Genomic DNA, 22,989 nt, shown 5'->3' with positions numbered 1-22,989 from the left:
AAGGGAGTGGGCAATAATAATATCTAATTAAACATTGCAGAAGTCAAGATAAGCTAGGACAGGATAAAACCTATACTAAATGTTATCTGCTGCATTCATTCACCTTCAGTGACCGTTTGTTGTCGTTGAACTGCATGAAATGTGCTTGAAAACACTAGCACATGTTTTGACTCCGCCCTTAACTGCGGATCAACCAACGGGCTTTTAGAACTACTTCCGCGTTTCCTCCACACACAACCGAAGCAAGAAAATATGGCAGCTACTCCCAACCCAGATGACATTTCACCGTATATTGTGCGTATTTTGAATGAAAAACACTGCCCCGAACACTTGGAGGCTCTCCAAACGTTTACGAGCGCGTTACGGGACCAGGAATACAGGTGGGAACAAAGACGTGTGTTGTCTCGTATAGTTCGACACCGGAGGTGTTAGCTTTCTTGCTAAGCTAACTGAACTGCCACTGGACTGACGTGACTGACTGTCACACGTACAAGTAAGCTACTCGACAGTATAGCAGCTTGAATATTACTTATGTATTCTCCTCACCTTATAGGACAAAGTGGAAGCTGAGGCAGAATTAAAAACAAAAATAAAATGAAATTGTATAAGCGACTGTAGTGACCTTACTCAGCTGTATGAGAGGGCCACATTAATACAAATATACTGTACATTATTCGATTAAAGTAACTATTACTAATAATATCCGAACAGTTTTGAAATTGGTCAATTTTCCTGTATAACTCTTGATGACCTCGGAAAAGAACTTCAAAACAGTGCTGCATGTGCCTTCTTGATTACAATTCATGAACTGTACCTGGACACTTAATTATCCAAAACCTCCAGAATCTATTATAAAACGGCTGTCATCATGACAGACCGCAATGCACCTGAGTACTACCTCAAGGAACCTGCTCACCCCTACACATACCCTAAACCACCAGTCCCTCACCTCAAACCTCTTCTTTCCCCCTCAAAGCAAACTGTAAGCTTCCTTGGATGACCGGGCTTTCTGCTCTGCTGCACTTCAGTCCTGGAACTCAATCCCCAAACACTTGACGACTCCACAATCAATCATTTCGAAAAAAGAAATGGCACTGGACATTGATTTAAATGGAGAAGATTGATTATATATACCAGTAAACTGAGTGCTTAGTCATGGGATAAATTAAACTTAGAAATTCAAAACCCCTGGAAATAAAATGTATTCTTATTAAGTAATTGTGCCATTTTATTTACTCAACCTTCAGAGATGTTGTGGACAGAGAAGCTTTCTCCACTCTTGTGAAGGTCTTATCCAGACTAAGCGATGAGCTCCAAGCTGCCTACGGCTTCGATCAGGACCTGAAAACCGCCAGCTTGCAGCTGCAGCTTGTCGCAGAGTGCTTCAGGGTGCTGAGAAACTCCTGTGTGCAAAGTTCTCACAACCAGAGCCTCCTCAGGTAACAACATGCATAATTCATGTACACGTGTTCCAATACGTCAATATGTTTCTTCTTCCAGGGAACTTGGTTTTGTTGATATTTCCATTCAACTCCTGAGATTCTTTCACACAAATTCAGAGAGCGGGGATGGCATTTTTGAGTGTAAGTTATCAATTCCCAATTAAAGTACAATAAATTCCCAGTATATCACAGATTTTTCTGTTAAACATTTTTTTTGCGTTGAAATTCTTTTACATTGTGTTTTAAAAATGGATTCAATAATTTTCAATGTGGAGATTATTTGGAGGTATTTGCAGTTTATTACTCTTGTCTTTAAATTTTATGTTTACAATTTTTATGACTATTACATTTTACAATTACAATTTTATGTATGCAATTTATAAAATATATATTTGAAATGCATTTAAATGGTGTATTTTGCAAGGTTTAGATATGTTCAAAATCGGGCTGGCTGATTGTGAAAAATGTCATTGCGATTTCCCCCTCGCCCCCAGTATTGCGATTTAAATGCGATTTTTTTTCAAGTTCCTCTTCCATTATATACTTTAAACACACAAGCAAAAATGTAATCTGTATTACATTAAACAATATCAGATTTATTATATGCAAATTATTACTTTAACTTCTCATGTTTCACAATACAAAGAAGATGTTAACATGTGGACTGCACTTATATGCACTGAACCTATTTCGAAATTGTATAAATAAATAAATTAAATATGAATAAAGCTTAGCGACAGACTTGGAACCCCCCCCCAAAGTTGCAGCCTTTGTGATTTTAAAATGACATTCTACTACACTGCAATGTGAAATTAAAATCAATGAATTGTTCAGTCCCAATTTGAATAATAAATTAGGGGTATTTTAAGACTTATCGATAAAAAAAAAACCTTTTAATATCAGTTTTCACCTATCATGGATGTGTGTGGAATAATACTCCTGTGATGAACAGAGGACCACTGTAACCCATTTTTCTTCAATTATCTATTTTAGCTCTGCGTTGTGGGATCCAGTTTCTTGGTAATCTATCCGTGGGGAACCAAATGTGTAAAGATGTCATTTGGCGGCTGAGTTTTCCAGCTCTACTCTTGTAAGTTGATGGAATTGCAAGACACTTTATAACAATGTAATGATGTCCAGTCAGATGTCAGAAAAATAAATACTCAAGTGAAGTATAGATATCTGAAAATATTTTTTACCCGTGGTGCATAAAGGACAGGTGGTATAAAACTGCTCTCATCATGCCCAGTAACAGTTAATGTAAAATAGTGTACAGCAATAATATTTTGAAGAGTGAGTACATGAATGTAAAAAAGACTCATCACAAGCACGTTTGCCCACATTGTGAGCAGGCAGCTGCTTAATGTGGCTGACGAGAAGACAGTGAGCTACGCCTCCATGCTGCTCCACTCGTGCCTGGATGAAAGCAAGGTGGAAGAACTGGCTGAGCTGCAGAACATCCAGCTGGCGCTTAGGGTGATGGAGCTCTGTCGAACACAACCTGAGCTGGACTGGACGTAAGAGACGACTGGCAGACTTGTTGATGTCACAGGAGAGTCCATTTCTTATCGCAGTGTCTTGTTTAACAGGGTGCTTATTGCAACTCAGCATTTTCTCAAGTCTTCAGCTCTGGTTGAAAACATGTACTCTGCAATGTCTCCCTGTGAAAGGTATTTTTTTTTTTTTCATACACAAATATTCTTGAAAGCAAGTCTGTTGCTGCATGACAAGATAGCAGGTGACAATCTCACTCCTCAACCATAAAGATGAAAATAATGTTCAAAATGGGCTTTATATGCACACTAAATGCTGAAAAAATACACTAGTTCTTAATGGCATTACCTGTGTTGATGTTGTCGTTACGACCTGTAGCAGAAATGTCCAAACGTTTTCCACTGAAAGAGTGCAAAATAAATGAGAAAAGTGCTCTATTTGTGTCTTATTCAGGCTTACCCTCTTAGAGTTGATCTCTGCCCAGCTAAGTGGCGGCGAGTCACTGGATAATGGCATCCCTCCCGGCGTGGCCCGTTTCCTCGCATCCTCATTCCAGAAAGGTTGTGGAGCCGTGCTAAGCCTCGCCACCGGCTCTGCCTCCAGTGACGAGGTACATACATGACCATTATGAAATGTATTTTAAAAAAAAAATGAAAGAAGGCTGGGGTTTACTCTATAGATATATTGCATTGCAATATTCCACAGGTCCTGCAGGAGGCACTGACGGTGATCAGTCTACTCGATGTTCTGTGTGAGATGACGTCACACCAACAACAATTCATGTTCCTACAGGACCATCCGGACCTCCTGGTGACCACCATAGGTAAATCAAATCACACAAACAACAACCTCCCATGAATGACTTGACCCCGAGCTGGGCCAGCCCAACTCCTGTCGTAAAGGTGTCATGACAGAAAGCAGATTCCCGCACGCATTCCTGCCCCGTAGTCGATAAAACACAGAATTTAAGTGTTGCTCTCCTGTTTCCCATCAGAGCTTCTGAAGCAGGTTCACACCATTGGAAAGAGCAGTAAGAACATCTTCAGCTCGGCACAGAATTTCGACGCCCTGGTGGACATGGAGATGGACCCGTCCAGCCAATCCCCCGTCATCAGCTTCAAGGCTCACCTCATCAGGCTTGTTGCAAACTTGTGCTACACCCACTACAACAACCAGAACAAGGTAGACAGATGCTAAAAATCTGTAGTGCTTGTCTTCATTAGAGTACACCCAGGACTGTTTGCCAGTCAGTCAGCATGCTCATTTAGTTTCTCTGTTCATTGGACCTGAATGATTTTGAAAATAATCTCATTGCGTTTGCAATTTAATATGTGTTTATTTTTGAAGATCTGCTTCTCATACATGTTTTAACACAAGTAATTACAATAAACAATATCAGATTTATTGGACATAAACTTAAGACCAAAGGCAAAGTATTTTATGTTAGACTTAGATCTTCAATTAGAGTTGTTAATTTACTAAACACTTTGTTTGTAGTTACTATTAAGTACATAAGACAATTTGAAATGTTGGTACGGATAGCAAGCATCATGGAAGTTGACATACTTGATTTGCTTTTGCGGGCCACATAAAATGATACGATACGATACGATACGATACGATACGATACGATACGATATACTTTTATTTTCCCCGTGGGGAACTTTTTCCTGGACTCCGTCCAGCTGCAGTTTACAGTAAAGAGAAAACAACAGAATAGAAAGAGATAAAATTAAATAAATAAGAAGTGCAGCAATAAGTAGAAGACTTCCCAGAAGTCTTCACAGAAGTGTACATGTGTAGAGAAGTATATACATGAGGACTGCACACACCCATATACACACACACACTCCTATATATATACACACATGATGTTGTCAGCCTGTGCTTTAACCACTTATTTCTGTAATGTGCGAGGAAGCCGGACTACACAGAGAAACCCCATGCAAGCTGGAGCTGAAATTCAAACCTACTGTAAAACTTCAGGCCTGTGAGGTAGACATGCTAACCACTGCACTGGCCACGATGGCCATCTTGTATATAAATAACCACATCAAGCATTAAACAATGAACAATTAGGAGCTGATTTCAATCAGGATTCTTCGGCTTTGGCGGAGGTCTGCTCGCTCTTACTACCATTGTCGTTCTCTAATCTTGGTGGGCCAGCCAGGACGACTCTCCAGTTGTTAAAGCTCTACTAACGTGATTGTACAAAGTTTTGACCATATCTTTATTAGCTAAAAAATTTACATTTTTCTCAGGTCACAATTTACCCTCATGGCTAAGTGTAAAAATCGCATTGCTCTCTTTAAATAACACTTGCAGTCATGTGTTTTATTGGTCTTCTCTTGTGAGAGCTCTGCTATGGGAACTTTATTTTTGAGCGACATTGAACAGAGAGATGGATTCCCTGCTTTTTCCCAACATTTGTTCTTTAGTGCGTTATTATTTTACAGTGCGGGCGTGAAACAGGCGGCCGCCAACTCAGCTGGACGACGACAGAGAGGAAATGAGTTGATGGACTCTGTGTGTTCCTGTCCTTACAAAGCATGTTCTGGCACTCACCCACTCCCTAGCTCGCCTGCGCTGCCGCGATTTTATCAGTTTGCCTCCATCGCCTGCTGTCAACATCTCACTCGTCACATCAAGATAAATATTACAGCGGTCTAGGGAGGAGCTGGCCTCCGTGCGTGCCACAATGCAGGGCCCAGTCCCATTTAATAGGAAGCGATTGATGGAATGCTTGTGGGATGGACACCCTCAGTTGGCCTCTCCGTAATATTTATGGATGCTGATCTGCGGCCTGTCAGTGGTCAGAAATCACCCCATATCTGTTTTCACCACGCAAGTTCCAGTAAGCCACATTTTACTTCGTTCATCGTCTGGAGAGATTGGAGCATAAGATGTCCTCGCCAAGTGCCGAACTGGATGCGCATAAAGCTGAAGTCCTGTTGTTGCTGTGGAAAATACAGAGCGGGGCTGTTTGTTCTCATCTTTGACAACACCAACAGCTTTCTTTCTTTCTTTCTTTTTTTTACTCGGCTATTAGGTCTGGCGCTCTGTTTGGAGAGTAACCGCCGTGACAAGTGGAGGTCAGCAGCAAGCAAATACAATAATTGAGCCTATAGACGCAAATAAATGATAAGAAGCAGATGATGCCGTTGTGACAGGCAAAGGCAAACCCACAACTATGCCGCTGCTTTTTACAATTTCCCCCCTGTAGGTATCATTTGCCATCAAATAATCACTTGGAATTTTTAAACATGGGCAATATTTTCTCACTTATTATGAGAGACAACAACATTGGTTTTGTTGAGCGTGCTACGTTGCAATTGTAGTACAGCTGGAAAACAATTCAACAGCACAATTGAAAAAAGGTGCTGTAAAGTGCTGACTATTTCCCATTAGTCCTGCAAGAAAATGACATTGATTTGCATGTGAATTTGTTTCCTTAGGTGAGAGAATTGGAAGGCATCCCCCTCATTCTGGACAACTGCAGAATAGACAGCAACAACCCCTGTATCCTTGGCCAGCAATATGCATTTCCTGGCATCAGGCCAAAGCCTTGTACAGTACAACCAAATTTGGTCAATTTTTTATTTATTCTGCAGATCGATATTCTTGGTTATATTTATCTATGATATATTTTTCAAATCTTGTTCGAAAGGCGAAAGTGCTTCAATTTGTCTGTAAGACTCATCTCCTGGGCCACCTAAAATGGAAAAATCACATTTTCTTTCCTTATATAACACTCCCAGTCATTAGCCAGTGGTCTATTTTAGCCATTCGGAATCTCTTTGATCACAACCCGAAGAACCAGGAGCTGCTGGCGTCTCTGGAGCACCGCGGCGACGCTGACTACTCTGCGCTCAAGGACTTGGGCTTTCGCATAGAGGAGCGGGATGGGAGCTTGTTGCTCAGACCAACGCAGAAGGACGTGTGATGTTCTCGTGTGATGGAGCGGCCCTCCACTGGATCACAGGTTTTCAAAAATGTGGAAGCAGAGTGTAGGGAGGAAACAAACTGCTTGTTAGTACAGTATTAAAGTGCTCAGAATTTGCATAGTAGAAAAGTAAGGTTTAGGCTATAGGACATCTTCATGCTATCTTTTGGAAACAAAGCTGAGATATAATCTAAAGACTTTAGAATGTAATATTCCATTAGCCAGGTTGGTGACTAGATCTAGATCTTGCTGACTTCTTTTCAGCTCCCCGAGTCACCAGATGCCCAGCATGTTGCAAGTATAGGACTCTGAATGGAACACACGTTATGAATAAGTCATAAATATAGAAAGGTGCAAAGCCTTGTAATATTTCATAAGTGACAAAACCTGCAAATCACAGTTCAAGTGGACAGTATTGGCACAATATGATGAAACTCTCAAATCCTAATATCATCTTGTTGCGTTTTAGTCGAAGCAAGATGTAACACATTCATTCGGCTGTAGTCTCACAGCATCACATTTGAAGCGCATTTGTGAATTAATGAGCGAATACATGTTGTGACTGAGCACGATTGTATAACTTATGATTTAATTAACTAAAGTTGACTCGACTTGCTTGAAATGTAGTAGGGACTACGATTTTGATTGATTTGTATGATTTTTGCCACTGTAACTTGGGACTTGCTTGAACCTTGAAAGTTACATGAACAGAATAGTGGTGACTTCTGCAATCATATAACAGAAGAGAATGTTACATAGAGAATAACTAACACAATTTCACTAGACTCTTCATCTTAGTTTTTGAACTGTAATCCAAACTCATTGCACTATTGTAGATAAATGCAGCGTTGAAAGGGCTTAAGACATTCAGTCTTGCTAATGACTTCGTTCTTCAACCTCACAGTGTTGACTTTTCACACCTCATGCAGCTTTTCTTCACTTTGGAAAACTATATTCCAAGTGAACTTTCTTCCAGCGTCAATGAATAGAACCTGTTATTAACTTTTTGTTGCGGTAACTCTGGATGAGATGGAGGGGCCAGAGAAGCGGGAGTTTACAGAATCCCGACCCGCTAAGCTGAACAGTCCTGACACTTCAACAATGTGTTGCTTTACGTGCCCTGCCCCACCCTGTTTGCTCTGTCTCCCATTTTGATAATGACAAGATGCACTGAAACAATTGGCCAGACTCTCCGCTCAATCCGCCGCCATAGTGCGGGGAGCTTACGCTGTTCCGGTCCCCAAGGATTTCAGACAGCTAACAAAACAGCGGTTACTTGCGCTCGACCGGCTGGCTGCAATGCTTTTGAGCCGCACAGGAAAAGAGGCTGTGCGAGTCATTCAGCCCTGCCACGGCCGTCTGCTCCCCTCCTAACATATTAGTCAGGGCCACCACTTCTGGGGTTTCCCATATCAGCGTTTTATTCTGCTTTGTGTTTATCTCTTCAGCAAAAAAAAAAAGAACAAGTTCCTTTTTAGGATAAGGCTTAATAAAGACATTTGTTTGCTACCCACAATGATTTGTTATGACTTTATTGAAGCCAAGAAAGGCCAGATGCGACAAAACACAACAGGCATTAAGAGGAAGCTGAAAACGTGTCATGGAAGTAAAGAAATGAGCTGCATGGATTTGCTTTGAGAAAGCAATAATTATTATTAAAAACAAAACAAAAAACAACTCAAGTCTGTACTAAAGTTGCACAATTGACTATGACAGTCTGACTAATTTTCTAGTCTATGTTGATTTGTATATCAATCTGGGCTACTTTGGTAAAGCATGGACTATTTACAATTTAGAAACAACAGTATAAACCCCAAATAATTTATAGCTCTCAAATATGACCCTCTCCCCTCCCCCCACAAAGACAATAGTTAAACACTTTTTTCACTTTTTTTTTTTTTAGTAAACACTTTTTCAATGGCGACGTCCTTCCCATTTGTTAAATGACATAAAGTGCCATGTTCCTCATATAAAAATATACTCTTCAAATGGTTTTGGCAGCTATATAAAGCCTAAATAAACATTTAACACATGATGGGTGATAGACCAAAAATAGCTGCAAGGGCTGTGTGGTTAAGGCACATGCCATCCACCCAGGCGGGCTTAAACCGCACTGGAAGCGTGGAATTCCGGGTCCGAGCCATTCATGGGAACGTCCACTGTAGCCCGACCGGGTCGCATCACCACGGTGGCGTCCCGACAGGCCTCACATGCTTTTCTCAGCCCTTCGAAAACAAAACAATGAACACAGTCGGGATGGAAAGTGATCTTCACACTCACGAGGTTGGATGCTAAAAATAGAAGGGGCCCGAGAAAAATACCCCATGCGTAATCAATAGCTTAAAACGGGACAGGTTACTAATCATGGCTGCAAAGGATAGACCTGGCTGAATATTTCATCAACACTGAAGACACTGCAGAAGTCCAGTTTGCAACAGTGGATCACAAAGGAGAAGCAAAAAAATGGTGAGTTGTTGTTTCCAGCCTCTGGAATTATGCAATAAAGTCTAACATAAATTATTTACTTTTAATTTCAGTGTTCAAACAGAATACAGTGTGAGTTACAGTCAGTTGTATTCCAGCGTTTTAGCCATCGGTTTTCCCTCACTTTGGACTGCAGTAAAGCATGTTCCCATTGTCCCCCTCACGTACTCATCCTAGTAATTATTTTCCTTATGAGTGCCATACCTTTTGATGCAAAGCCTTCAAATAACATATCCTTTCTCTTGCAGCATGTGTTTGTTTCACACCGGCATGTAAGGCAAATATACATCTGCTGTCCTAAAGGATGTCAAAAATGTGCAAAATGTGTGAATAAATACGTTGAATAAATCCATCATATCCCTTTCTACTTGCAGGTAAAAACTTCAGATTTCTCACTGCAGGTGTTGCACTTGACGACGCAGCACCAGTGGAACTTGCAGTGGCACTGCCAGACCCGCGTGTAGTGGTGCGTGTCGTACCCCCGGCCGCAACACATCACGTTGCACCCGTCCACGTGCGCCGATGTCCCGTTGCAGAGTCGACCCCGCGTGCCCGTGCTCCCCGTGGCCTTGTCTTCCTCGCAGTAGTTGGGCGAGCGCTCCAGGTACACTAGGTCGGTGTCAGTGGGCTTTTGGTAGCCCCGGCCTTCTTTCAGGCGTAGAAAGGAAGGCTGGCGGAGGCGGGAAGCGTGGACCGGCTCCACTTGAACGGCCGCGCCGTAGCGTTCCTTTAGTAGGTAACCAATCTCTCGGAATTTGGGCAGGGTGATCCAGCAGGTCTTGGTGGTGCAGGAACCCGAAACGCCGTGGCACTTGCACTCCAGTTTCATTCTCTCATCCAGAATCTGTTCACAAACAAACTAAGTTGGTTTTGTGGACCTTGAAGTATCGTCATCCGATTTCAGTTGTGGGAAGTAAGGATATCTTTCTGAATACTTTTTAGAAAATGTTAATAATGTTCATGTTTTCGAGTCTTTGAGGTTATCAATGGTAAATGTGTCTTATTAGGAATATTTGTTTTCTCTTGTTTCTTAGTCGTCTTTTTTAACAAGTATATGTATATCTATTTGAGTACAGAGTTTGAGTACATTTGCCACAACCGTAAGGAACCACCATAGACCATTTTTGCCATGCAGTACAATTCGGTTTATGTAGTCTGGTACTGTATACCTCCATTGTATTTCCATTGTCAAAAGTGGATAAGACGTAAATATTCAATCTGTATCATACCAACTTTTTGGTATATGGTAATCCCCTCTTTATCGCCGTTCATCTTTCATTTAATTTTCTAAATATATTTCAGTTTATCAACTAACACGGGTAGGTCTGGGACATACGGTAACTTGCGATAACTGCCATATTGCACTTTTGTTGTGGTGCTGACATATGTGATGTAGCTTGGGGCTGGAGTCATTGCGACTTTGACTTGAGATGACTTGTCTTACCGTCTTGTCGACTTAACAAAAACTAGAAACCTTGAATTTTGACTTGAATTTAGGAGTTAGAAACTCTGGACTTGACTTGAGGTGTTACTTGTATGTACTGGTTAGATAAATTGGCCGTTAAGCTCATTATCTGACCTTATTGGTCTTCCATCTTTATGAAGACTGCATAATGACTTGACCTGAGATTTGACTTATTCTCTGTGCTGTAATGTCAATCTAACCCAACCAGGGCCTTGAGAATCAATAGGTGCTGCCTTATATAGCTTCATCTCTGTCAGCAATGGGTGCTTCTTTAACCAATCAGCCCGCAATAACATCAACATTTATCTGTCATTTTATTGGTTGGTCAGAGCAAAACTATTTGATGAGGAAAAAACGTCCATATTGACTCCCCACTGGAGGCCCAGGTACTAAATACATGTCCCGCCACTGGTATGATGTCATACCATGTAAATATAACATGGTGAATTGAACTCCAGCATTCGATGGAAACGTGTCATGTGAAAACGATTGTATGACATTGATGTGTCAAAAATGTGTGAAATTAAATCTATTGAATCAATTCTGCTCCCAATACCTTTCGTCCTGCCTCGTTGTTGTGCAGGTTCATCAGGCGCCGGGCGTTTTTCTTGATCTCACGGGCGTCCACAAAGCGCCGCGAGAAGTCCACGCCGTACTTAATGTCAGCTGAGCAGCCGCCCCATTTCCAGCCCTCCTCGCGGTCATGGTAGCCCTGCTTCTCGCGGTCGCAGCCGCACTGGCTCAGGTTGCCCTGGCTACATGCCGTGGTCACCGCGTGTGCCACGCCGGCAGCTGTGATGGCATACGTGAAGGCTGCTTCCCGGCTACCTGAAGAGAAAAAAACTGATCGATTTCAATGTACCATTGGGACGAATTATTAGAAATAAGGTTGTACAGTGCTACTGATGGAGTTTAGGCCAGTAGAGAAGGCTTTGTTAGTCCAAACGGCCCACCACCGGTGTTAGGTTGTCAGTGTGAGGTAACTATAGACAGCAGTTCTTTCATGTAGCACATGCAGAATGTGGCTTCAATTAGAAGACGTCATCTGGTTTGCAGCACAGGCGGCGATGAAGGTTTTTAATTGCCCATGATGCTGTAGGCCACCGAAACGCCGTCATACCATCACGGATGCTGACTTTTTTGCCTTTGTATTGGGAAGCATCTGGATGCTCCTTTTGCCTCTTTAGTCAATGAGGACACGAGAAGCCAAGATTTCCAAAAGCAATTTTTGAAACATGGATTCGTCTGACCACAGCGGACTTTTCCACTTTGCGTCATCTAAGACAGAGCCCGAGCCCAGAACTGGCTTATGGATGTTATTGATGTATGGTTTTCCCTTTGCAAAGCTGAGTCTTACTTTCATTTATCATTTTTTTACCTTTTGCAGATGCAGTGACGAATTGCATTTCCTTCAAATGGTTTTCCAAAGTCCTTCCAAATCCAAGTAGTAATATCCTTTATGGACTCGTGTCAGTTTTTAAATGCAGGGACGGAAGGTTGTTCGACATCGGTATCTTCTCTACATGGCGTGATTTTGATGCATTCTCTGGATATTTTATGGATATTATGGTTTGTCCATGATGGAATCCCCACAAATTCCTGACAATTATTTCTTGAGAAATGTTGTTCTTAGACGATTGGACCCTTTGCCCACATACTAAACCACCGAGCCTTTCAAGGACGGCCCTTTAGATGCTGTTACGACACTATTATCTATTAAGAACTACTTGTCGATTCTTGCAATCATTCTCTCTCTCTCGTCACTTGGCTAATTTTTATACGCCAATTTATGTCAAGTGTCCACAACTAATGGCTGAAATCATCAGCTGTTCTGGTTCACTTATTGTCTGTCCTAACTTGAGGAAAACACAAGTGACATCTACTGGCTGACCAGAAAAGTTTTTAGTTTTGTTTTTTTCTGGATAAGCCTTCCTGTTTTATTTTATGTGTTTCATTAATGGAATTTCTCACACAGCTTAAATGTCTGTCCGTGTCCGTCTTCGGCATTCCACATTGTTTTTGCAAGCGATACTACGTTGTTGAAACCCTCTGTGGCCAAACTTGACTGACATATGCCCATTTCCAAGGGGATTTTTCGCGTGTCACCATTTGAACTGGAGAATAAACACCCTTATATTTCATGGCATGCTGAGGGGGGTATGCGGGGGTGAATTAATTTACTGGAACCACAGTGGGTCGGTGTAATAGGATATCGGCCCGTGGCAATCAGTGTAATGCGTCCTCTCAGGCCGCGGTATTAATGCACACCGTCTCAATTCTAATGGCTCCCCTCCAACCTGACAAAGTGAAACCATCGGGCCTATGGTCCCTCAATCCTTAACTAATAACAAACTCCGAAGTCTTCACTCATCAGGCTAAATCTGTACAATCCTCATATATTGTACAGGGAGCATTTCTCAAGGCATAAGGCGCATTTGACGGCCAACCAGCAATCTCCTCTCGCCGTGATTTGTTTGGATTGTACAGCAGCGCATTGTTGCCATCCAGCTGCCGGCTGGGCCTGACTTCAATTAGTGGTTAGTGTGATTCAAGCCGACTCTTTCTCAACGCTTAATGAGTTCAAAGGGCCCGTGCTCAAGCAGATGAAGTGGTACAGATGGTACATTAGCGCCATTTCAGCTGACGCTCTTGAGCAATTGCTGCTGAAACCAAACTGGTACTTGTGTCACTTATGCTTGTTTATGTTTGAACAATAGATATAGAAGCAGAAGTATTTACACTGACTCTGTACTTAAAGACCCCGTAAAGTGAGTGTAAAGTCAGATTTATTTCTAGAGGCATTATGTTCTAATATGTTTGCTGAACATATGCAAAGACTGAACTATGTTCACTCAGTTGTGGAGCTCTAGTGTTAGCGTTTTGTTTTGTTTGGGGGGGGGGGGGGGGCTACAATGGCATTCAGTTATGCACTTGGATCCCATCATGGGTCAACACTCCCCCACTATATAAGAACTTGAGCGCCTTTGTTTACATCCGCAGTTTTACGAGGCTGGTTTATCTTCTTTTTTAGATAGTCCGCTGACGTTGACCTTTAGAGTGCCTCATTGTCACTCGTGAGTGTGTGCACATCATGCAGAGGAAGGATGAAGATTGAGTTTTGTTTTGTTTTCTTTTTTTTTATAAGTCGGACTTGACAAGCGAGCATGTGGAACGGGGCTTCGGGCTGGTGTGGCCACCCTGGAGTGCCTCGTTGTAGGCTGAGTGTGAGAGAAGACGAAAGAGTGGGGGAGGAATCAGACATGACAACCAGCATGTAGACCGTGAGTGCCTCATTGTATAACATGGAAAACGTTGATACTTTACGAATTACACTTATTGTATTCAAATTTGTCAAGGTTGTCAATCACACTTTTCTATTTGGTGTTGATTTTAGAAGACATTTATAGTGACTTTACGGGGACTTCTTAAGTACAGATCTTTGAGTAAAAAAAGTAAAAGTACTGCTTTTAACTAATGTACTTAAGTAAATTAGAAAATGTTCAGACTAAAAGGTTAAAGAGCAAAACGTTTTCTCATAGCTTTGCTAATATTTTGAACTGACTAAAAAAAAAACAATTAGCTAATGCTAACAGTTCAGTTTGCTGACCGAACCCAGAAAACAGGTGAGCCATGATTGGTCGTTACCTACTGCCTCAGCACAGGTTCATTTTCAGTCGACAGCAAGTGGAAGGTTTTGTTTTTTAAGGTATTAATTGTACATGAAAAAAAAATGAAGTTAGCAAATTAATTCTGGACAAAATATGAACTTTTTACTGCTGAAAATTACTCAATGAGTTAAGAATCCCTTTATCAGAAGAGGTTAAAAAAATAAAAGAAAATTTAAAAGTACAGATGTGGTTTTTCAAATGTTGACAGTAAAAAATAAGTCTTGCAAAAATAAATTACTCAAGTAAAGTACATATACATTAAACATGTACTTCGTCACAAATTAATTAATTGTACTTTCTTACTTTTCAGCACTGTATAGAATGTAGTGCTGGAGAAGCTTCTTAACTTCTTAACATGTCTCCAGGGGAGTACAATCTGGATCCAGAACGTACTCTTTGCCGCTTTTACACGCAACAGAGTGAAAGGAGACATTTCCTTTTGACAAAAGAAGGAAAGGGATCCAGATGTCTGTCTCTGTGGAACAAAGTGATTGCTCCCAGAGCTACGAGATGAAACGCGGGTCCAAACCCGCAGCGTAACCGCAACAAAACATTTCACATCGCAATACAGTTTATATAAGGGTCTCACAATGAGGAGCCAACGGGCTTCTGTGGCAAGTACGAAGGACTCTGACCCGTTTAACGTAAAAGGTGTAACTTCTCCATGCAGGGCCAACTTTGCTTTGACAAGTTTTACAACTTTGCAATTGCATTTGGAAATCACTGGGGTCTGTCTGTATTTTAGGTTGGGCTTTGGAAAACCATCATTACAGTTACATTAAAATCCAGTTATGTACTCAACGGGGTGCTTTAGTACATTTGGGATAAACATTTTTTTACGTTGCAAGGTACTATTTCTGTACCCTTTTGGCCTCTATAAAGGTACATGCCTGTGATTTCAGCTCTGTGGGGTACAATGCAGACTACTTTTAGCTGTAAAAAATTTATTTTTGCTCAGCTATACTGTTACCTTTTGTATCATTGAACCTTGACGCAAACCAAGTGAAAAGAGTTAGTCCAACCATTTTCTCAATGGGGTGTTATCATAGATTGTACGTTTAGAGTGTACAATGTCTTGCCACTTGGGCTGTACCCTCAAGAGGTACTACTTTGGTACTTTTTGACATACTGACATCGAAAAGGTCCAAACTTTAATTGTCCTAATCCCTTTCCCATCTCATGGATTTTACCTTAAGGGATTGAAACGACTCCTCTCAGTCTGCTACAAAAACCTTCAACAACAGAGTCGCAAATGGACTGACCTACTCTCAGCTCTTGTCCAAAGACAGTCCTCTCGCCCAGGGCCGAGCAGTTCCACCGCCCGTAGCGAAATTGGTACTGGCACTCGTTGATACCCAGCTGGGCACCTTCCCCAATGACGATGATGGCATCCGGGCGGCTCTGACAGAGGGCCCGCTGACGGGGCGCCAGGCCTGGAATCTTGTTGCAGATGATGTTGGCGCCCAGAGCTACCACGGATGACAACGTCCTGTATGCAGATGCAGACCTGGGTTACGTTACGGCTCACAACCAGATGGACTTTTGATTCACAAGGTAATTGATTTGACTGTCATTGTGGTGGTTTAAGAATTGCACTAAATAAGGTAACCAAAATATTAGGCACACCTTTAAGTTCTACACCAGTGATTCTGAAACTAGGGTGTCTGGACCCTTAGATGTCCATGAGCCATTGGTTGGGTTACAAACATTTTTTGCAATGAATTGTTGCTAACCTACATATGGGTACCATTAAGCTAATAAAACAAACTTGTCTCATGACAAATATGGCATCATTGTATAAACAATGTTTTTTTGTAGCAAATTGTATCATTTATTTGACAGGGATGGCAAACTGCGGTCCTCGAGGCCCGGAGTCCTGCAGGTTTTAGAGGTTTCCCTACTCGAATTGCAGCTGATTCCAAATAACAAAATCATTATCAGGCTTATGCAGAGTTTGCTGATGAGCTGATCACGAATGAGCTGTGTTGAAGAAGTGAATTATCCAAGACCTGCAGGACTCCGGCCCTCGAGGACCGGATCTTGCCATCTCATGATTTTATCATATATCATTGTATCATTTTTATTGAATATAGTTTTAGAAAAAAAGTGTTTTGTGGAACAAAAGCCATAATATTACAATATTTTTTTTTTTTTTGCCGTATTAAACTTTGATTGAAATACCATATTACAACTTTTATCCTATCTTAGAAAAATGCAAATTAATTCATGTAATATTACTTTTTCCCCCACGTCTTATAAAAATTACTTTACTACTTTAGAAACTTAATGGCTTTTTTCTCGAAAATTGGCATTAAAGCATCATATGGTGGTGTGAGGTGTAATTAATCAGTTAATGAGCTTGAATGTTAATTTTAAAAAAACAACTAAGAACTTAATTATTGAAAATCGGGAATAGCAGTTAGTTAACAACTCTGCACGTCTATGGAAATATCACACATATTCTGCTTATCGTTTGTGGTCTAACATAAAATTTGACTGACTAGATTTTCCTAGTCACATTTTTTCCCATTTCTAAAAATATTCTGTCACACCAAAGAGGAAGCCAAACAAGTCAGTGTGGAAATCAACCAGAGCACGTTACTTCCTTGTGTTGGGCACCTGCGTCCTTGCTTGGATCGCTGTGCGTAATCGGTGCGTAAAAGTGATGTTATCCAAGATATAGGCGTGTTCAAGATGAGCAAATAGCATCGCGAAGATTAGGAAACGTACAGGTAGCTACCGCTGGTGAGGATGAGGAAGATCTGCGGATAGTAGACGGACAGCAGCGCGCTGCGAGACGAGATGATGAGCATGGTTGCGCATTGAACGCAACTTGATCTCTCTTTATTGTAAAGAGAAAAAAAAGTCCTTTTAAAAGGCGTACAGGTGGGTAGGGGGTTTAAGGCTTGCCCGTCGATGCTCCAGCTCCGAGCTCCACTGGCGGTCCGCCGAGGGTGAGCCGCTGCATCCCGAGGCCGAAGTGCGCGCTCCCACCTGGGCTGCGAGAGTGCGGGGGTGGGCGTGGTGCGGGTGTGGGTCGGTGGGTGGGTCGCTTTGTGCGCATAACAAAAAGTGGCGCTGTGCATGTGGGGCTTTGCGAGGGAAGGGATGGAGCTTCACATCCTACCCTGGCTGTCGCCCACCTCCAATACCGAGCCGGCCCACGTACGCCTCCATGAGATGGGACCTTAAGCAAAATGTAATTTGGGGGTTCTCTTTTATTGATCAGTTATTGTTGAATGCTTCCCTTGAGGCATAATAATGGCAACTCTTTTTTTTATTATCATGTACACAATGGACACTGTAGCATCTATATAAGCCAAAATTCTCACATATTTTACACGAAGTACCTCCTCAAAAATTTTTAGAAACTGCTAGACTCGACAAGAACCACCATCATGACCACCATTGTGTTCGATCTTCAGTGTGAAGAACTTTGAGAAAAAGCACCATACAAGTGAAAGACCATTGAACGTTTTAATCCTGCCCCAGTTGTACTCCTTCTGATGCGTGAAATTTGACCACTAGGGGGCAATATAAGGGCAGATGCACAAGTGTTTTCTAACTAATGCACTTTGCTCCAATATGAATATTTTATTTATTTATTTTTGCTGAACGTAAAGAGGCAGCACAGTGGCTGACTGGTTAGCACGTCCGCCTCCCAGTGTAGAGGACGTGAGATCGAGTCCGGGCTTCGGCCTTCCCGGGTGGAGTTTGCATGTTCTCCCCGTGCTTGCGTGGGTTTTCTCTGGGTAGTCCGGTTTCCTCCCACATTCCAAAGACATGCATGTCAGGTTAATTGAACTCTCCAAGTTGTCCATATGTGTGATTGTGAGTGTGGATGGTTGTTCGTCTCTGTGTGCCCTGCGATTGGCTGGCAACCAGTTCAGGATATACCCCGCCTGCTGCCCGAAGCCAGCTGGGATAGGCTCCAGCGCCCCCCGCGACACTTGTGAGGACTAGCGGTTAAGAAAATGGATGGATGGATGAATGAAGGTAAAGAATATAGGCCTATACCTGTAAGTATTGTCTGTCTAAATGTGTGTCTATTGATTATATTTGTTGTTTTGCATTGTGTGTTTGCATTGAGCTAGCGGGACTTCCTGAACGTTTTATGGTTTTGTTTTACAACACATCATGCAATCATCTCTGTTTTATGTTTAGTTTGAAGGCAAATCCAACTAGTGGTGGCAAAAAACATCTTGAATTCCCAACTATGTGCCAAAATGCTGCTTGTTGCGAAGCAAGCACCATGCAGTTTGCGTATCTAGAATTTGGGGAAAAATTGTCAAGCAACAGTTGGAAAACAACACAACACTGTATAGGAAAATAGATATTGTACTGAATTATTCACTTAAAATTAAAAAGAAACAGCATTATTGTACCTGAATAAATGATTGAAAACAATACGTTCCTAAAGATTAAATGCAAACATATTTGAACATTTAATTCAGTGATTCTTTGCTTACCACTAGGGGGAGCTCGAATAGAATCGCTGATTTGTTTATATGTTAAAAAAACAAAAATTGCAATAATAAATAAAAATGCTATGCATTCACAGTCTTACTGTAAAAGTGGCATTTATTATTATTTGATGTTTCAAAGAGCAACTATTAAGTGCAAGAACAAATACAATCCGTAATGTTGTTGTGTGGTGGACGGTTTACTCGTGATGCTGTCTTTTCTCAATCTCATTATGTTACCTGTAAATTGAACAATCTCACAGCACAACACCAAACAAATGTCACAAAAAGTTCTGAAATTGTGATGATGTTGTAGTGTAAGAGCATTTAATTGTTTTGCCTGACATTATATGTCACTGACATAGGTAGATAAACAAAGATGACTATTATGTTATTAAAGATATTAGTTGTAAATATGCAATCATTCTTGGGCCAATTTGTTGAAATTAGTTCATTTATCAGAGCCACACTGCACATGCTTGAATCTCCATTGTGTAAACTTGCACCACACATCCTTGCACAAATCCAAGAGCTTGACTTCAAGCCAAGTGTATCTAATCATTTTGTCACATACTGCTTTTAACATGCTTCTTTCCTTTTAATCCCTTTAGCAAAGATTTTGGAGGTGATTTTTTTGTGCTGTCCTGGCCTCGGATGTACAGTTCATCAGCGTCTTTGCGCCCTCATGTGGTATCAAACGGAGAAACATCTGCATTAAAACCCAGGTAAATGTACCTTGAGTGTGAGTTGTCGTGTGTGTGATTAGAGAGAGCAAAATGTGTTTAGGAAGACAAAAGGGGGTCGTTATTATTCAGTCTTCCTTTCTGTTTGCAGTGGGACTGTTAAGTCAATAATGAGTAGGCTAGGGAGTGTTGTGTTTAGTTCATCAGAAGCTTCAAAGGATGAGCTATTTTATTAGTTCCCTTCACAAGAGGACAAAGTACATGTTTTATCCGTCGCCCTCTTTCATTCCGGGGACTGTACTTTCAAATCTTTACAACCACAAGGCGATCCTTTTTAAATCAATCCCTATTCCAAATACTGTATGATGTGAGGCGTCTCCGGAGCAATGGAACCTTTTAATTCCAATTGATTGAGAATGTAAACAGAATAAAACTACAGTTTATTCTTTGAGAAGTTTGGTTAGAGGCTCATTTGCCAGTTTTGAAAAATCTCCAATCAGATGTGCAGAGCTCGGCCGGATGCTGAATCCTGTGTGACTTTCACTCCGAGTGACCTTCCTAACCACAAGTTCTAAATGCCAAGATAGCTCTTAATAGTGTGCGTTAAAGTCTTGGCAGTTGCGCCACGATATCTGTTTCTTTTCACATTTCTAGACTCAAAGTTGATTTTCGGGGGGCCCTTGTATTGGGAGTGTGTGTGTCGCCAAGCAGGATATCAAATCAGGGATGAGAGTATCCATAAAGTCTTAATGAGTTCATGTCCGTCAAGGGTGTTGACAGAAGAGACAATATCTGCTTGGTTATGGTGATTGACAAAGCTGGAGGCTAAGCAAGGGAAGCATTGCCTTGCAGGTCATAAAATGTTTTACGGTGCTTCAGGCCTTTGGATGGACAGTGAACCCCAATTAATGTGGGAGCATACAAGAAGAATCAGTTAAAATCCGCTCTACGGATTTAGTTTTACTCCTCCCACACCTTAGAAAATGTACAGTGATGACTTCAGATAAGAGATTTTTGTGATTCAAGTCATCATTTGATCTTTTTTGCTTTGTCTTGGTGGCAATGTACTTGGCTCACTTGATACTGAGCCCGATGCTGATTACAATATTTGACAGAATAAAACTCAAATAACCGGTTCCCAAAAAAATAAAACATAATCGAATGAGTGTTAAAATAATTTCTCTTTTGGTCCCTTAACACTTACAACAATAAATATATGGATTACATCCACAATGTTTGACTGGTTTACAATACTTTGTCCTTCTGTATTTCTTTAACTTTTCAACAGAAAGAGAAATGTTTGAATGTCATTATCTTTGTCTCTTATTTGTAAGTTGTTAATGCATGGGGGAAGGGGTGGGATAAATCGCATACAAACAGATGATTTTTGCAGTTTTGCTAATAGTGGCCAGTTACAAATGTCAGGCCCTAAAAATAGCATTAAAAGGGAAGTCAACCTTAAGCATTTGTTGACAGTAATATGTTACATGTGACCTCACTAGTCTAAACATGACATTCTGATGCATATTTGTGGAATATGAGTTATGCAGCAAAATCCATTCATCTCAAGGGGCGGCCATTTTGTCACTTGCTTGACATCATTGTTGCTCAGGGCTCAGGCAATGACCAATCACAGCTCATCTGTTTTCAGAAGCTGTGCTGTGATTGGTTGTTACCTGAAACCTGAGCAACATTGATGTCATCTTCAGGCAACAGCAAGTGGCAAAATGGCCGAACCTTGAGATGGATAAAAACAGCTGGATTTTAATATTATAATATATATATATATATATATATATATATATATATATATATATATATATATATATATATAAAATACAATATTACACAATATTAACCAAAATACCGTATTAAGATTAGTGGGGCTGCATTGAACATCCATCCATTTTCTTAACCGCTTTTTCCTCACAAGGGTCGCGGGGGGGCTGGAGCATATCCCAGCTGGCTTCGGGCAGTAGGCGGGGTACACCCTGAACTGGTTGCCAGACAATCGCAGTGCATTGAACATATTATTGTAAAAAAAAATTGGGGTGTTGACTTCCCCTTTAAAGTTGCGGTGTTTTTTCCTTTTAAACTGCTTCTGCCACCAAGTGGCCAAGGCGGGCCACCAGAAGGAGCAACACAATGCCCATTGAACTGCAGCAACAAACAACAAAAGATAAGACAATTACATTTTATTTCATTATGTCACTAATGTATGTTGACTTCTAATGTCGCCGATTTTTTCTGAGTAATTTTGTAATTGATTGGGTAGTTCTTCCACACCAATCTCATCCAAGTTAGAAGCATAGAATTGTCCCAAATATCTTAATGTATTGTTTTCTGTGTGTTTGTTTCCATAGACTTGGATTAATATAACCGCTGTTGAATGTTTGCTCAATCCTCTCAATAGGGCAGCAAAATACACGTTTACCCCTAAAGTGTGGAATAGTTGCCAGAGAAAAAATGAAATTGCGACATAATTTGCTGTCAAATGTGAACTACATAAATCAGTGGAAATATTCCCGTGTCATGGAGTGAAGATGACATGAAGTGCGGCTTAATGTGCCTCAGAGCTCATTTAGCAGTCAAACATAAGTAGTAAGAACACTTGTTCCCATTGATATTGCCAAGGTTGTCTTTAAATACAGCTGTAACCATGACGTGTACAATTACGCTTCCTGTGTGGAGAAGTCAGAGGCCTTAAATGGTATGCCAGGGATGTGTCAGCGTGAAGAGCATTTAACCTTATTTTTCTAGTTTTCTTCAAACAGGTTGAACCCTGCTGCAGATTCAGGCTCACCAAGTTCATCACAGTAATAATATGTACACCTCTGTAAAAAGAAAAACCCACAGTGGTCACAGAAATAACTTGAATGTGACTAAAGTTATACTAAAAAGTGAACATTTTATGAAAATGAACCAATGAAGATCAGATGTTGCTTTTGAATTGTATTATTTTAACTGGGCAGCACGTTTCTCTTTACAATACTTTGATGGTCTTGAAAGGTCATTGTACCCGTCCCAGATGAAGCAAGGCAGCCCCAGAACATAACATAGCCTCCTTCATATTTCACAGTAGGAACAGTGTTTTTTTTCTTGGGATGCCTCATTTTGTGTCTGTGAGCTGATGCGCCTGGCCAAAAAGTTCCACTTTTGTTTCATATGGATCTTCACCTCCCAGCTTTGTGGCTTGACAACACGGCACTTTGGCGATAAAAAATAAATAAAAATATTTTCATCAGTGATGTCCTCCTTGGTCGTCTCCCATTGAAGTCCATTTTGACTCTAGAAACGATCAGTGGGACAAACGACATCTGAATTTGTTTTGTTACTGTTTGTATGAG

The 22,989-nt window shown here is 41.1% G+C and overlaps 2 protein-coding genes across 2 annotated transcripts; one reads left to right on the top strand and one right to left on the bottom strand.

Moving 5' to 3' along the window:
- The first annotated feature begins 230 nt into the window (after nucleotides 1-230).
- On the top strand, nucleotides 231-8,395 carry atxn10 (ataxin 10). Its single transcript, XM_077545231.1, has 11 exons — nucleotides 231-380; nucleotides 1,248-1,439; nucleotides 1,501-1,583; nucleotides 2,436-2,532; nucleotides 2,795-2,959; nucleotides 3,032-3,112; nucleotides 3,390-3,546; nucleotides 3,642-3,759; nucleotides 3,931-4,118; nucleotides 6,392-6,455; nucleotides 6,695-8,395. The coding sequence occupies exons 1-11, from the start codon at nucleotides 253-255 to the stop codon at nucleotides 6,877-6,879; spliced, it is 1,458 nt and encodes a 485-aa protein (XP_077401357.1). The 5' UTR covers nucleotides 231-252; the 3' UTR covers nucleotides 6,880-8,395.
- A 49-nt stretch (nucleotides 8,396-8,444) lies between these two features.
- On the bottom strand, nucleotides 8,445-17,502 carry LOC144035448 (protein Wnt-7b-like). Its single transcript, XM_077545137.1, has 6 exons — nucleotides 17,227-17,502; nucleotides 15,759-15,985; nucleotides 11,385-11,656; nucleotides 9,760-10,207; nucleotides 9,568-9,660; nucleotides 8,445-9,104 (listed from the first exon to the last, which is right to left on the bottom strand). The coding sequence occupies exons 1-6, from the start codon at nucleotides 17,307-17,309 to the stop codon at nucleotides 8,983-8,985; spliced, it is 1,245 nt and encodes a 414-aa protein (XP_077401263.1). The 5' UTR covers nucleotides 17,310-17,502; the 3' UTR covers nucleotides 8,445-8,982.
- Nucleotides 17,503-22,989: the final 5,487 nt, after the last annotated feature.

The sequence above is a fragment of the Vanacampus margaritifer genome, chromosome 15 (assembly GCF_051991255.1).
Source record: "Vanacampus margaritifer isolate UIUO_Vmar chromosome 15, RoL_Vmar_1.0, whole genome shotgun sequence".
In the NCBI taxonomy this organism is placed as follows: Eukaryota; Metazoa; Chordata; class Actinopteri; order Syngnathiformes; family Syngnathidae; genus Vanacampus; species Vanacampus margaritifer.
The sequence above is the reverse complement of the archived record's forward strand: the minus strand, read 5'-3'. Positions and strand labels throughout refer to the sequence as shown.

Coding starts and splice junctions, on each gene's coding strand:
- LOC144035448 (XM_077545137.1), bottom strand. CDS start 17,309: ATGCTCATCATCTCGTCTCGCAGCGCGCTGCTGTCCGTCTACTATCCG. Junction 15,986..17,226: donor CTCACCAGCGGTAGCTACCT/GTACGTTTCCTA, acceptor ATCTGCATACAG/GACGTTGTCATCCGTGGTAG. Junction 11,657..15,758: donor TGGACAAGAGCTGAGAGTAG/GTCAGTCCATTT, acceptor TTTTCTCTTCAG/GTAGCCGGGAAGCAGCCTTC.
- atxn10 (XM_077545231.1), top strand. CDS start 253: ATGGCAGCTACTCCCAACCCAGATGACATTTCACCGTATATTGTGCGT. Junction 381..1,247: donor TTACGGGACCAGGAATACAG/GTGGGAACAAAG, acceptor CTCAACCTTCAG/AGATGTTGTGGACAGAGAAG. Junction 2,533..2,794: donor AGTTTTCCAGCTCTACTCTT/GTAAGTTGATGG, acceptor CATTGTGAGCAG/GCAGCTGCTTAATGTGGCTG.